A 16968-nucleotide genomic window follows, 5' to 3' on the forward strand; every position below is an offset into this window, starting at 1 on the left:
CTGATTTTTCAACATTATGCTCCAATAACTGTTGGCGTGACTTGTCTTCAGTCTTCTGAATAACTTCAAAACTGTGATGTTGTTACTGTTTATCATTGTGTCTGTAAGAACCTACCATTGGAATGATTTACAGAAGCTGTGATAACATTCTCATCAGTTCCTGTTCAGTCCCCATTTCATGTATTCTTAATTTCTTGGTTCTTTCTAGTATTAGGGGCTGAAAGGGGACTTCCAAGACACAAAGTGGAGACTCAGCTGTAGTCTGCTAATGTAACAGGAGTATACTAGTAGCATGAGAGTCCTCCAGGACACTAACTTCTGCTTACATAAATTACCACTTTAACTTGATTCCATACACTTATTGCAAGTTAATTTTTTCAACTTGCAATGAGTTAATTATTTGTAGAGGTGTGCTATGAATGAAGAAGGTGCAAAAATGACCAAATGAGATCCAGGAACAGCACTTCTACCAATTTCCCCCTTTTCTTTTTCTATAGTCATTAAGCGACCAAGTGACAACTAATATATCTATATTTTAGGAAAAATGGTGTTTGTTGCAAGAGAATGGTTTACTTTGAAGCTAGCAAAGGGAAATGAGTCTTCTCACTGGGTGTTCTAAATTGCTTACCACCTCATTAGCTCATCTTTCTTCCTTGGCTCCTGTCTCCCTCTGTCCTGAGCACTTGAAGACTAATGCCAAGATGCCCCCTCTCCCTACCTCATCAGCCACCAGAAAGGAAACAAAAGGAGCAGCAGAGGCTCAGGCACTGCTATTAGACCTGACACTTTTCTTCCTCCAAGCCTGCCTATGTTCCTCGCTTCCCTGGGCATTGGGGTCATTACTTATATTTTGTTTCTACTGCCAATTTATTTTTTACTCTCTCTTCTGCAGGACTAAAATGGATGCTAAAAAGCCAAGAAAATGCAGTTTGACATCCTTCCCAAATTTGAAAACAAGAAAGAAAGAAAATCTCGGCTTCGTGAAGGTAAGGATCCTGGAATTTAATTGGGGGAAGAGAATGGCATCATCATGAAGACTTGGGGACCCAGGACCCATTGGAGATTGCTGTGTCCCAAGCACCTTTGACAACAAGATGAGGGGAAGGAAGGTATGGGAGGACCAGGCTAGTTTGCAGAGCCAGGACTGGGCAGGCTTGGGGGGGAACTGGCAGGAGGGCAGGAGTTCAGTTTTATGAACTTCAGGACTGCAAGGCCTTAATTGAACAGGTGACTTGTATTTGTGGAGGCCCTGGGCTAGTGTCTTTTATTCTGCTCTATATTTCTGGAACCATAATGGAAGTCTCCTGGAATGGTTCTGAACAAGCATGCAAAAACATTTCCAGAAAAGATCTGCTTTTTTCCCACTAACACGAACATGATGTCTTTCTTTTTACTCTGTTTCAAAAACTAGTGAAATGCCACAGCACTGAAGGTAATATTGTGATGTGGTAACTTTGCAATTACCATCTATAAAATCAATTTCTAAATCAGGTATAACTTTTAATCTAAGGACCTCAGTTTGGATTCCACAACTTACTCAAAAGATCATATTCTTTGGGATTTTTCTTCTGAAAAATTTGCAGCAAACTTTAGCCCAGAGATTCAGGTTTGACTTTCTGGATTCTGCCTGCATCATTTATTTATTGGGAGAGCTAGAGTTTAGCAGCCTACCAAAGGCTTGGTGAAAATTCTCCTCTCTGTAGATCACAAGCCACCTCCTTAAAATTATAACTCTTAGGTCACCTCTTCTAAGCAGTGCTTCTGATTTAACCCTTGCATTCTCACCCTCAGGGTTATAACTCATAAAATGGACCTTAATACAAAGTCCATTGTTTTCCACCCCTACCTCTGCCATCAGCATATACAACAAAAACATTTATTTTGCAATTCATGGGTACAAAATGTACTAATACCTAGAACATTTCTTTCAATAAAACAAAAATTAATACACAATATTTGAAATAGTAAATCTATAGCAAAACATGATAACATAAAGATAACATTCGGTTAGTTCAAATTTTTTAAATATTATGGAAACAGAAACAGAATGGTCTTGGTTATAATTTTACTTAGCAAAACCATCATAAGTTTTGCAACTTTTTTTTTAATTGCTTGAGCTCACATTTAGTGAGTTCTTAGATAAACCTTAGAAACAAGTACTATCATATCCCTATTTTACCGATGGAAAAACTGAGATACAAGTGAAGTTAACTAGTCATGGCCATAAACCACTGAGCGGAGGACTGAAGTCAAACCCGTATTTTTGTTTTCCTGTAGTTAATCTTTTTAATATTAAATTTATTGGGGTAACATTGGGTAATAGCATTATATAATTTTCAAATGTACACGATTATAATTTGACATATGTGTACTCTATCGCATGCTCACCACCTGAAGTCTAGTTTCCTTTTGTTACCATATGTTTGACCGCCTTTACCTGCTTCATACTTCCTTTTCCCCCTTTCCCCTCTGGCACCCACCGTTCTGTTGTCTGTATCTATGAGTTTGTTCTGGTTTGTTTCATTTGTTTGTTGCTTTTTGTTTTATATTTCACATGAGTGAAATCATACAGTTCTTGTTCTTTCCATCTGACTCATTTCACTTAGCATGATACTCTCAAGATCTACCCATGTTGTCACAAATGGCAATATTTCATCTTTTCAATGGTCGAGTAGTATTCCATCCTATATATGTACCGCGTCTATTTTATCCAGTGATTGGTCAAAGGATACTTAGGTTGTTTCCATGTCTTGGCTGCTGTTAATAATGCTGCAATGAACATAGGGGTATATATGTATATTTAAAAATAAGTATTTTTATATTTTTCAGGTAAATACTCAGAAGAGGTATTGCTGGATCATACTGTAGTTCTATTCTTAACTTTTTGAGAAACCCCATACTGTTTTCCGTAGTGACGGTACTAATTTTCATTTGCTCTAACGGTGTGCAAGGCAAACTCATATTCTTAACCACTCTATCCATGCCTCTTTGCCAAGTAATGTCAACTCTGTTAAATGCTGTCATATGCAATTTCTTAATATGTTTATATTAATTTTAAGGAAACCAAATTTCTGTTGCAGTTACAGTGACAGGAATTGTCAAAAATACAATAAAAGTCATAGTGAAGATAAATTCATTCATGTTGTATTTTATGATAGTGCTGGCAAATTGACAATATCATTTAAAAATACTATTAAATATAACTGTTGTATTCATATTGGTAATTATTCTGATGGGCCATACATAAATGTCTTTTTACCATCTGTTTATTTTTTCCCAATGGGCTTCTCATCTAATTGAATTGAATAGGCTTAAGTAAGGAAATGCAAACAAGACAATGGCTGTCCTCAGGACATGAAACTTTGGTTTTTGGTGGATAGTTATATTAATTAGAGGAGGAAAAGAATGAATTATAATCGTTTCATCTAAAAGAACATTGAAGATGAGAGAGCTATGGATCTCAGCATATCAACTGTCCCAAGCAGGTGTTGAAAAGTTATTTTAGATATTTAAATAAATTAATAATAATTTGTATTTATTTTATGATATTTACTATGTTATAAACACAATGTTTATAATAATAATTAAATATTTAAATATTTTCTAGATGGATTTGGGTAGTGTTTCAGCTGAGGGAGTTTTTTAAATGTGATTTTAAATAATCTATTTCACCTGGCTTTAAGACAACAGGTCTTACTATAAGATGAAATAACATACAATTAGCAATATTCGTAATAGTAACGTATGATTATATTAATGTAATAATATATAGTGTTTGATAATATATGATTTTTTAAAAAATGCCCCTAATCCTTTGACCAAAACATGGTAAAACATTAAAACTTCATCTACCGTAGAGAGACCTTTGTCTTTGATGTCTGTGGAGAGTCCCCAACCTTTCAGCTTAGCTAGCAAGGATCACAGAACTCCGATCGTGGCTCTCAATTACACAGGATCTCTCTGCCTTTCAGGAATATGCTCTCATGTTATAGTTTATCTCAAATGCTGGCAGAAGGAACATACCACCTCTGAAGCGTGGTTATCTCAGCTAGTAAGGTGGAAGATATTTGGCTCTTCTGTAACTATTGAAAGAAAAGAATGTTGCCTCACCTCGCAGCCCGCTTCTGGGACTGGAGCAGCTAGCAGAGCTGCAGGGTGTAAGGTTCAGCCATACCAGGAGAAGGATCTGGGAGGCCTGGGGAAGGGAGCTCTGTTAATTTAGGGTGTTTCTTTACAATTTTCCGGACAATTGATGAGTAGGTGCTACAAAGTGTATTTTAAAGTGTGCTTTAGACGCATTTCCTATTTTCAACAAGGGAAGATTAGGATTTGTTCTATTATTTCTCTTCTGTCCTTTAAGTCATTCAGTTGCTGGATACCACCTTCTTAAACAGGCCTTCCCTCACCACCCTTCTATTTATATATCTGCTTGTTTACTTGTTTATTGTCTACTTCACCTTCTAGAACTGCAATGTCTGATACTGCAGGCACTGGGGCCACATGAGACTGAATCCCTTGACATGGGGTTAGTTCAAATGGAATGAAATGTGCTATGAGTGAAAAATGCACATCAGATTTCAAAGACTCGGTAAAAAAAAAGAATGCAAAATATTATTATTTTTTAATAATTTGATAAATTTTATAGTATGTCAATCATTTTATATTGATTACATGTTAACATAGTATTCTGAATATAGTGTGTTAAATAAAATATATTAAAATTAATTTCACTTGTCTTTTTTACATTTTTAATGTGGCTATTAGAAAATTTGGAATTATACATGTGACTTGTTTTATATTACTACATGACACTGCCGCTCTTGAATAGAAGCTCCTTAACAGGAAAAATATTCTTGGTCTGCTCAGTGCTAGATCTCCAGAAGGCAGGACAGTGCCTGGCACAGATTAGTCTGATGTGTACTTGTGAAATAAAAATCAAGAAAGTGTTTATTTGCTTATTTCCTTTACAAATACTCATTAAGTGCCTACTCATTTTAAGCATTGTCTTAGGTAATGGGGATTCAGTGGAGAGCAAAACAGAACAGAACAAAACAAAACAAAACAAAACAAAACCTCTCATGTAGCTTAAAATTGGAATTCTTTGTAGAAAGACCAGCTAGCCAGCAACATGCTGAGAACGGCAATAATGACCAATAATTTTCCTCAGTGGTGAAGAGTTTAGTCTGAACTAGATCAGTGGTCTCAGCCCTGGCTGTATATTTACATTCACCTGGGGGAGGTATTAAACACCACTGAAATCAGAATTTCTAGGAGTCATGGACATTTTTTAAAAAGTTTTTTTTAAGTTTATTTCTTGTTAATTATCCTATAATCTAATCCCTGCCATGCTTTCTCCCACCTCCAAGTAATGTTTCTTATATCCCCTCTTTTATTTCAAATGTATAAAAGAAGCTACAAAACTGTTGTTCTATGCAGCATTTGAGATCTTGCTCCCTGGCATATGTCATCGGTTTGGTTCAAATAAACTCTTTAAAAACAAATTTTTGTTTTTAAAAGTTCCTTTCTGTCACACAGGGACAAACACCCATTTAAACACCATCTGTGAGTCTATGGCCATGCCACCCTGATCATGACTCATTTCTTCTAATCTCTGAAGCTAAGCAGGGTCAGGCCTGGTTAGTACTTGGATGGGAGACCATCTAGGAAGAGCAGGTGCTGTAGGAGTTAAAAGTAAATAAATAAAATTAAAATAAACACCTGTGAGACCCTGGTTAGATTATTTTCTCTAACTCTTGGCTGATTGTGAAACTGGAATAATTATTCCTACATCCCCTGATTGTGGTGGGATTAAATGATGTAAGATGAACTTGCTGCCTAGCAGATACTGGAAGTCCAATAAATATTGGCTGCTTTACCTTCCCCGGTTCTCTCCATTTAACAGAAAGGTGACAGGTTTATTAATGAGCATCCCACAGTAGAAGAGTAGGTATCTGAGAGTCATTCATTCTCATTCTGCATTTCATCATTACTCCATAGGAAAAACAAGCAATCTAATCATTTGGTATTGCAAAGGAATCGAATGCATAGTCAACGTAACTGAAGAGAGAACAAAGAGCAAAGATTCCAATTGCCAGTTTTGCCTAAATTTTGTGTGGTTCGCTATTATTTATGGTAATGAATTCACCTTTTAAATGCAAATGGAAGGCTCAGACTAGAAGAACTTATAATGGTTATAGAACTAAACATTAAAACATTTAAAATATAACTACAAACTGCCAATCTAGAATTGGTGGCTCAACGAAAAATAGGCATATAAAACAATATAATATCTGTGTTTGGGATACGTTTGGGATTCTGAGGGAGACTACTTACATTCTTTTTCCCATCTTTCGTAGGGCCCCACTCTTCCCTCTGAGATCTACATAGTTAGTACTAGTTCCTTTGTTCTGCATTCCCACTGGTGCTCTCAGTTTGGAAAACAAAGACTTGAATTTACTTTCAATTGCTATGACCAAGATGTGAAGCAAGCAGCGTGAGGGAGCATCTCTGAGTTCTAGAACTGACGAGGGAGAATAGATAACTTCTCTTAAAAGCTTCCTTGAGCCATGACAAATGGAGTCTATCTGTTTGACACTGGAGGTGAGGATGAGGGGATGTTAGAATTACAACTCCCACTCCGATATGAGTTTAGCTTTTTACATTTGTTTCTTTCAACAATGTTAAGGTAGTCATCACCCCCATTTTTATAGAGGATGAAACTGAGACCTTAAGAGATAAAGCAAAAATCTCGCTTATTATTATCTAATTCTGCTAATAAAAGCTGAAATCAGGCTTCTGATTTTATTCTATAATTCATTAATGTTTTTAAAAATTATTTTTTATTATTAAATGTTGAGAACACATAAAGGAGTATTTAAGTATATGTGTTAGGTTTAAAGAATAATAATATAATGAATGCCCTTATGTATATCCAACACACAGTTTAAGAAAAAAGTCCCCTGTGTGTTCTTTCCCGTTTTATCTCCAGCTTTGTTCTTTCTCAAGAATGCTTTGGTTATTTGGGGTCTTTTGTGATTTCATACGAATTTTAGGATTGTTCGTTCTATTTATGTGAGAAAAATGTCATTGGAATTTTGATAGGGATTGCACTGAATCTGTAGATTGCTTTAAGTAGTTTGGAGATTTTTTTTTCCTTAGGGAATTTTTATAAGAGTTTATTTGAGCCGAACTGATGATATATGCTGGGGAACAAGATCTCAAATGCTCCAATATGGATATTTTAACAATATTAATTCTTCCCATTCAAGAGCACAGAATATTCTTGCATATATTTGTATTTTCTTCAATTTCTTTTATCCATGTCCTATAGTTTTCAGTGAGAACTAACATGATAGTCTTCTTATCCATGAACATGGAAAATCTCTCCATTTATTTATGTCTTCTTTGATTTCTTTCATTAAAATGTCATAATTTTTCTTATATAGATTTTGTACACATTTTCTTAAACTTATACCTAAGTATTCCAATTTCTTGGGGATGCTAATGTAAATGATGTCTTTTTAATTTTAAATTCCAATTGTTCATTTCTGGTATACAGGAAAGCAATTCACTTTGTACGTTAATCTTGTATCCTGCAACCTTCCTATAATCTTGTCTCTATATTGTCTTTAGATGAAGAGAAGTACTTAATTAAATGTAGGTAAATTTATGATATGAACTTTTTGTCTTTAATAAATCATTCCCTACTTTAAAATCATAAAGATACAGTTATGTGTCATATAACAATATTTTGGCCAATCACAAACTGCAGATAGGATAGTGATCCCATAAGATTATAATGAAGCTGAAAATTTCCTATTGCCTAGTGATGTCATAGCTATTGAAATGTCACAGCTTAATGCATTACTCACATGTTTTTGGTGATGCTTGTGTAAACAAACCTACTGTGTTGACAGCCATATAAAAATATAGCACATACAATTATGTATAGTACATAATACTTGATAATGATAATAAGAGAATATGTTAGAGGTTTATGTATTTACTAATTTTTTATTATTATTTTAGAGTATATTGTTTGTACTTATAAAAAAATTTGCTGTAAAACAGTGTGCCATGTTATGCTGGCAGCAGCCTCATTCATCTTGTGTTTACCACGTCTTTCGATTGCATCATTTTCTCTTATCCTTGGTTTAACCTAGTGTTGTTTTGTACAGTAACATACTGTCCAGTTTTGTAGCCTAGGAGCAATAGGCTACACCAGATAGCCCAGGTGTGTGTGGTAGGCTATCTCATCTAGGTCTGTGTAGGTGCTCTATGATGTTTGCACAACAGTGAAATTGCCTAATGACAGATTTCTCAGATCATATCCCTGTCATTAAACTGTGCAGATATATCTTCTAAAAGTTTTGTAATTTTGTATTTTATCAATTCTGAAAAATTCTCTGAGCTGTTTTGTCTTTATGTCTGCCATGTTCTCTCTCTTCTGAAACTCTATTTAGACATATGCTAGACCTCACTCTATCCGCCATGTTTCTAATTTCTGAACATATTTTTCATCTCTTTATCTCTTTGTGTTGCTTGCTGGATAATTTCTTCAAACTTGTCTCTTCCAGCTCACTAATTCTTTCTTTAGCTACGTGTAAACATGCTCACAGCGTGCACCTGGGGCCTGGCGCACCCAGGGTATGGTTAGTGGTTCCACCTGAGGTGTGAACCGGGACCTTCTGCGTGTAAAGCAAATGTGCTAACCACTACACTATGGAGCCACCCCCTAGTTTCTTATTTTTAAAAGCATATTATGCATCATTATTTTGTAATTTTTACCCAATAATTTCAATATTTGGACTTTTTGAGTTGAGGAGCATCTTATTCTGGTGTCTATAGTTTCTGCCAGAACTTACAGTACCTTGTTTCCTTGTGTATTATGTATTTTTTTTTTTACTATGAGGATAATAGTCTTGTTTTCAGAAAATAAAACAATCTGAGAGTAAATAGCTTGCCAAGTAATACAAGTAGCAAGTAGCAGAGCAAGAATTCTAGTCAGTCTTTGTGACTCTAAACTCTCTCTCTATATTTTTAATATCCTGTGAAGACTTAAAGACCCTTGACTGATTAATTCTTTCATAAATCATCCCACAATTGTTTACTGAGAGCCAACTCAAACATTGTTCTTGGTTCTGGGGTACAAAAAATAAACAGTATACATCTCCTTCTTGTTTAGTATGCACCGTCTAGTGGGAGACATAAACATGTAAATGGATAAGTGACAATGAGGCATGGTAAGTGGACTCAGTAAGGTAGAAACAAAGTTCTCTGAGAACCTAGAGAAAATTTCTTAAGTCATTGGCTAATGCCTAGACCCAACATCATGCTTCACTGATGTGCCAGTCAGCTATGCAGTCCTATCAAGTGGCATAGTTACAGGGCTAATAATTCACATTTTCTCAAGTGAATGATGCACCCTGGAGTTAAGCAAGGGTGCCACATGGTGAGCTGCAGAGAGGGCATTTCAGGAAGAAAGAATAACAGAGCAAACACATAGAATAAATCTAAATCAATGGGAATAGAGCCTTAGAAATCATCTACTTAGTCCTTCCACATGATGCACAAATCCCCTTCTGTTATAGGGAATTTGGTATCTAATTTATTTAACTAATTTACAATAAGCACTTACTTCCTGAGAACTTCTATTTATTGTCAACTATATCCAAGTATCATCCCAATAAAAGCATGACCTTATATTTAATTAAAGACTTTTGAAGGGGAAGTGTTTATAATCCCTTCACACCCAGTTTCAGGGAAGAACAAAAAGAGGTCAGAGGAGATTTTATGATGGCAGCACAATACAGTAGAAGGGCACTTAAGGGCATAGATTCTAGACTCAGGTTCGCTACTGTTGTGTTATCTTGGACAAGTCACTTGGACGCCTTCTTAGCTTCTTTTTCTCCATCTATAAAATGAGGGCATTTGACTACAGACTCCCTAAGGTGGCTTCTAGCATCATGATTTTCCAAGCTCTATGCCCAGAGGTCCAGAAGGGAAAGTATCTCCACCAAGGCCATTCATAGAGTGCATTAGAAAATGGCTTCAAGTGTCTGGGCTTACAGGCTTATGCTTTTGTCATTCCCTCAACCTCTAAGGACAGCCAGGGTCTCCTTCCTCCACCGTCACCAGGGGAATAGCCTGGTGGGCAGGATCCCAGGGAATACATGCATCAGTGAGACGACGAAAACCTTGTCCTCCCAAGTGGTTGTCCACATTCACTCTGCTAATAGGTCTCCAGGGTCCACCCTTGGCTGCAAGTGTAATCAGGAGGCCGCTCCCCTCTGGCTAGGCATCATGGGTTTCCTCATGTACAGCAAAGGGGCTTTAAAGTCAGAATTTTAGCTAGAAGAGGCAGTAGGAGAGATGCTGCTATTTGCCTAAGTCCTGTGTATATGGTAGCTTAATGCTTTAGCTGGGGTTGCGAGGAGACTGGGAACCTCCCCCATTCTCCCAGACCTCTGAGGTGCCCTGCTGGGCCAAATCACTGAACTTGTTTGTTCTTTAGAGAATCCCCAGAGATTTCTCTTCTCTTTCCTCATCACCCCCTCTCCCTACTTTACTGCATTTGTTTTGAACGCTCAGTTGTTCTGGCCTCTGGGAAGGGATTATGAAGCCAATGAGGAGGAAGCTGTGATTTGATATCACAGAACTTGAGCCTTTTCTGCCCTTCCAACCTTGACCAGGCACTTGGGATTTTTCTTTTAAATGCGGAAGAGGAAGAGACAAGGAGGAGCCAGCTGGAAAAAAAATTTAAAAATAGCTTGCGAGGTATGATTGAGGTGGGGTAGTTTGATGGAAGTATGCCTTTCTGAAAAGGCTGGGTGGCCTAGGTGGACGGAACCAGGTAACCCTGATGCTTGCTGAGAGCCCTAAACTTTACAGATGAGGACATCCAGGTTTCTGTCCCAGGTAATAAGATGAGGCCATGTGTCTTGGGTTCTGCTCTAGGGACCAGAACTATTATCCTTTAGCTAGCTCTCAGAGTGAAGGGACAGGAAATGTACTCCCCTGTGACCGATGCGTTAACTGTACATCTTAGGGGTCAGGGGTTGGCATGATGAGAATGTAAAATAGAGAAGGAGAAGGCAGAATGGCACTGGGGAGAGGATACTTGTGCAGGACATAGGATTGGAGATTTTACATCTGTTCTGACAGAAGTTACATGCCAGTGTGACTCATGGGAAGAGTCTCCTGCCTGATAGAATTTGCAAAGTTCTTATTTCTAAAATGAATCATCTCTTTAATCTAGTTTCCCAGTGCTAGAAAGTCTTCTTTGAGTAGAGGTTCATTTATTTGGGATAAAGTGCTTCTTCTTCTGAGAATTCTCTTTGAAAATGCAATTGCCTTTGAGAAGAGGGTATAGATAGGGGGTTCCAAAAAGACACACTGGGGAGCAGGAGAGCACTGGTTCTTGGTGGGAGTGGAAGTCACTTAGAGTGGGAATGTGGCTATACCTGGGAAAGGGTGGACTACCAACCAAGAGAATATGCTGGAGTCATAGCTCAACTTCTCTCAGGGTGGCTTAGAGCCGTCTAAAATCTTTGAGGACAAGTACTAGGGCTTCCTGCTCTCTCAGTCTCTCCCTCCCTCCTTTCTTTCTTTCCTTTGACAAATATTAGGTGTCTACTATGTGTGAGATACCATGTTAGACTTCAGGATTCTCAGATGAGACCTGGATATTTTATTAAAGAGTCTTATAGTCTGGCAGAGGAAGGCAGATGTAAAACGACATTATGCAACAAACTTTTGCAGATGCTGTGATTGGAACAAGTGCAAAGTGCAGGGTAACGGAGGGTTATAAATGCAAGAAGGATGGTTACAGAGGATTCTTGGAGAACATGGTACCTTGGCTGAGGTTCTAATGTGGGAAAATTTACCAGGTACATGACAGGGGCTTGGAGTGGTGGAAATAGGGATGGGGTGGGGTATGGGAGCGTATTCTAAGAAATAGCAGGAGTAAAAGTGTTGAGATATGAAATAGTATGGTGTTTGAAAACTCTAAGTCGTTCATAATTACTGGAGCTAAAAGCGCAGGGACAGGTACATGACAAGGGACAAGACTGGGAGGGTTTTGTATACCAGAAATTCTATGCCCTGGGACATCACTGAGGACATTTAAGAAACAAGATCAGATGCTGATGTTAATTTCTATTTATTTATTTATTTATTTATTTATTTATTTATTTATTTATTTATAATAATTTTTATTTTAAATTATAGTTAGGATACAATATTATATTAGTTTCGGGTGTTCAACATAGTGATTAGACAGCTATATAACTCATGAAGTGATCGCCCCAATAAATCTAGTACCCCTCTGACACCGTACACAGTTATTACAACATTATTGATTATATTCCTTATACTATACTTTATAGCTCCATGAGTATTTTGTAACTACAATTTTGTACTTCTTAATCCCTTCCCCCCTTTTTCACCTACTCCCCCAATTTCCCTCCCATCTGGTAACCCTCAAAATGTTCTCTGTATCTATAAGTTTATTTCTGTTTGTTTGTTTTGTTCTTCAGATTCCGCATGTAAGTGAAATCATATACAATTTTTCTTTCTCTATCTGACTTACTCTGCCCAGCACAATATTTTTTTCCATCCCTTTACTTTTAGTCTGTGTATCTTTTAATCCTGAAATGAGTCTTCTGTAGGCAGCCTATATAAGGGTCTTGTTTTCTTATTCATTCAGCTACCCTATCTTTTGATTGGAGCATTTAATTATTTTTTATTTGAAGTACTTGTTGATATAGTTATTGCCATTCTTTGTTCATATTTTTGATGCATATTTTTTCTTCTTTCTTTCTTCTTAAAGTTCTTCCAGTATTTCCTGTAATTCTGACTTGGTAGCGATGAACTCCTTTAGCCATTTCTTGTCTCAGAAGCTTTTTATCTGTTCTTTGATTCTAACGATAGGTTTGCTGGGTAGAGTAACCTTGGCTATAGGTCCTTGCTTTTTATCATTTTGAATATTTTCTGCCAAGTCCTTCTGGCCTGAAAAGTTTCTGTTGAGAAATTGACTGACAGTCTTATGGGAGCTCTCTTGTAGGTAACTAATTGATTTTCTCTTGCTGCTTTTAAGATCCTCTCTTTGTCTTTAAAGTTTGGCATTTTAATTATGATGTGCCTTGGTGTGGGCTTTTTTGGGTTCATTTTGTTTGGGACTCTCTGTACCTCCTGGGCTTATATGTCTATTTCTTTCACCAGGCTAGGAAAGTTTTCAGTCATTATTTCGCCATTATTTCTTGAAATAGGTTTTCAATTTCTTGCTCTCTCTCTTCTCCCTCTGGTACCCCTGTGATGCAAATATCATTGTACTTGATGTTGTCCCAAAGGCTCCTTAAACTATTCTCATTTTTTTTGGATTTTTTTTTCTTGTTGCTGTTCTGATTAGGTGTACTCTCTTACCTCATCCTCTAAACAGCTGATTCAACCCTCTACTTCATCCAATCTGTTAATTCCCTCTAATGAACTCTTCATCTCAGTTATTGTAGTCTTCACTTCTAATTGGTTCCATTATGTTTTCCATCTCTATTTTTATGTTTTCTATCTCTTTGTTGAAATTCTCTCTAAGTTAATCTACTCTTCCCCTAAGTTCATTGAGCATCCCTATAACCGGTGTTCTGAAATCTGCATGGTAGATTGCTTGTTTCCACTTTGTTTAGTTCTTTTTCTGGAGCTTTATTCTGTTCTTTCATGTGGGACATATTTCTTTGTCTCCCCAATTTTGGTTGCCTTCCTGTATTTATTTCTATGTGCTAAGTAGAGGTCCTAAGTCTCCTGGTCTTAGTAGAGTGGTTTTATGTAGTAGATGTCCTGTGGGGCCCAGTAGCGCAGTCTTCCCTGGTCACCTGAGCGAGGTGCTCAAGATGTATCCCTTGTGTGGATTGTGTATGCCCTCCTGATGTAGCTGAGCCTTGGCTGCTGTTTGCACTTTGATGGGAGAGTTTGACCCTTGAGCTGATCAGTTGTGAGGATTACCTTGTGAAGGGTTGACACTATGGAGCAGGATTCACTTTTGCAGGACTCTGCTGCCTGCCAAGTCTGTTCTTCGGGTGTTTCCTCCTCAGATGTAGCCTTGGGTGGTGCTGGGCTTGGTGCTGCTTGGCAAAAGTACAAAGCACACCAAGTCCAGCTGCTGATTCTTTGAGTTTTGTGAGCCTTTGAGAGGTTTAAGAAAATCCACAACATAAGCCAAGAAAGGCCATTTGTATGGAATAAACCACTGGAGGCACCTTGAATGGGCCTGCAAGTTAGAAAAGGCAGAGTCTCAGGGAATTACTTGGCAAAGAAACTTGTGTTATCCAGGTCGATGGGGACTTGGATATGGTGGTTGCCTGTATCTGTACTATAGGAGGGGGGAGAGCTCAATCAAGGAACAATGAATACTGCCAGCACTTCCGTCTGGGAAAAAGCTGCCCCTCTAGCCCTTACCCTAAAACCAAACAATTCAGTTACTCCTTCTATGTCCCTGGCACTCCTCAAGCAGCTGCCCAGCACTAGTGCTCAGAGTGAGTGAGTCCACCGCTGAGTAAGTCCATGTGTAGACTCTTTAAGAGGAACACCTGAAACTCCTGTCGCCCTCTGTCTCACTCAGCCACAATGCTGGTTTTTCACAGCCAGAGGTTATGTGGACTTTTCCTAGCACTGGACCCATAGGCTGGGGAGCTCAGTATGGGCCCCTTGCTCCTGGGGCAGTGAGGAGGGGGCTCGCCAACCAAGATATCCCTCCTGATTCTCGATCACCGCACGCAGTTGGGAGACTGGACTATTTTGCCTCTCCTCTCCTCCTACCAGCCTTGAGGTGATCTCTTATGTATGTTCCCAGTTAGATGACTTCTGTTCAGTCAGACCTCAGGAAACTCACAGTGATGGTTGCTATGTAGTTTCATTATAATTTTGGTGTGGTTATGAGAGGAGACATGCACAGCTTCTACCTCTACTCCATCTTGGCTGGTCCTCGAGATAATGCCATTTGACTTCTGTAGTCATTTAGGTGGTAGAGAATGGGTTGTGGGAGGGTCAGGGAAACTGCTTAGGAGACACTTGCAATAGGTGCCTGAACTAGGGATATGGTGGGTAAAGAGTCTTAAAGGAATAGCTTCTTTCTCACACAATTATGCTTCGCAAGGTAAGAAATCATAAATGATAATTTGCACATTTCTAAAAGCATTCTCACTTTCACTGATGCAAGTGAGAGGGTTGTATTTACTGCAGTAGGCTTGTGTTGATTAATCTAGATTTGTAGTAAAGAGACATCCCTGTGACATCGTATAAAGAGGTAGCCTTCACTAGGAGCAGCCTACAGTTTATCCTGCTACCCCAACAAGAAAAATGATACTTAATGAAAACCCCATCCCCATCCTGAGACACTCAGCAAATCCAAGATTGCCTCTGGAGGTGACCCCAGGTCAGTCTAGGCTCTTGTGATGATGTCATGGACACTGACACACAGGCTAAGCTCTGTGTGCACCACTAGATGAAGCCAGAGGGACCACTGTCAAGGGATGGCATATCATAGAGGGATGAATATTTGTTGCCATAGAATCTCATTGTAGGGAGATAATAATTCACAAAAAATTAGGATGAACGATATCAATATTAATTGCATAAAGGAAAATCAAATTCAGAGGTGAGAGAAATTAATTCCAAAGAGGAGATTGCATCAGATTGCAGCTCCCACATCCAGCTGTGCAGAACTTACTTAGGGAGCTTTTTATAAAACATGGGTTTCCGGGCCCTGCCACTAGGAAATTTGGGGTCGGGTTTGAGATTTTGTACTTTAAAATATTTTCAGGCAAATCTGAAAACCACTGGACCATGTAATCTGTGCTTAACACATTGCCTGGCACATAGACGTGCTCAGTAAATATGGTAAGAATGAATGAGTCTCTAAAGTCCATCTCAATGCCGTGATTCCATGTATCCTTCTGGCTGGGAAGACTGGAAGGAAGCATCCCTGGAAGAACCTTTGAGTCACAGGAACCAATAATTGGAATAGTTTGGCAACTTTGCAGCTATGAATATAAGAGATGTGAGGAAAGGTGGGGCAGCTGGGTTTCAGCTTTCCCACCTTCTTCTGAATCAGCTTTTAAGCTGAACTCAGTTTCTATTTGAGAAAGGTGAGCTGGATTTTGCAAAGCTGTAAGATGGAACTTAACATTTTTTCCCCCTGAAAAAACAAGAGGTGTGAGAATCCAAGGGTCTCCATTTCAAAATACAGAGACACAAGAAAGGTGAAAGAGGAACTCAGGATCAGGACTTGAGTCTCAGGGCTAACCAGGTATACATTTGTGCAGTGTCAAGACCCTCTGGGTCCATCACCCTGTAATGACAAGCATAGCTGGAGACCCCAGGGGAATCCCAATATTTGAATGTGGACCTTGGTATGGAAAAATCCTAGCAACCTGAGGCTACTTGTGAACTTAGGGGTCTCTGTCTCTTCTTTTGATCCACACCATGCAGTGTCCATGCTCTGAGGCTCTGAGTCCAAGTCCCTTTAGAGCCTCTTCTCAAGTCTAATTCTTTCTGCTCCAGGCTCTCAGGGGCAGAGTGCTCCCTGCTGTTGTTACTGCCTTCTGGTTCCCCCCACCTCCCTCATTGCATGGAATCATTTAGAGTTCTCTGTTGTAATATATATATTTTTTTGTTTTTAAATAAAGGTATTTTCAAATTGTAAGCAGTACATGTTTATATAAAAAGTTGGAAAACAAGAGTTTCACAGTTGAGTTCTGGTTGTTGAGAAAGCCTCTGAGAGCTGTGATAAATGCAAAAAGGAGTCCTGAAAAGGCCCTGGTGGTTTCCTCTGATGCCCTGTATTTTTAGGTCCCAGCCCCTTCAGAGGCTTTCTCCAGGCTCTGTCCAGTGACAGCATAGAAATCGCCTCTTATGCTAGGTACCCCTATGAATAGAACCTTTTTTACACTGAGGATTCTAAATTTGGATACAGAGCTC

The 16968-nt window shown here is 38.5% G+C and overlaps 1 protein-coding gene across 1 annotated transcript in view; it reads left to right on the forward strand.

The window, feature by feature from the left end:
* Nucleotides 1–337: 337 nt before the first annotated feature.
* The window catches only part of DYRK4 (dual specificity tyrosine phosphorylation regulated kinase 4), a 43577-nt gene continuing 26946 nt past the window's right edge, over nt 338–16968 (forward strand). The window contains exon 1 of the mRNA XM_016150132.2: nt 338–986. Within this exon, the coding sequence (XP_016005618.2) occupies nt 594–986 (393 nt within the window). The 5' untranslated portion in view covers nt 338–593. The remainder of the gene's footprint in view (nt 987–16968) is intronic.

The sequence above is a fragment of the Rousettus aegyptiacus genome, unplaced genomic scaffold (assembly GCF_014176215.1).
Source record: "Rousettus aegyptiacus isolate mRouAeg1 unplaced genomic scaffold, mRouAeg1.p scaffold_m13_p_2, whole genome shotgun sequence".
Lineage (NCBI taxonomy): Eukaryota > Metazoa > Chordata > Mammalia > Chiroptera > Pteropodidae > Rousettus > Rousettus aegyptiacus.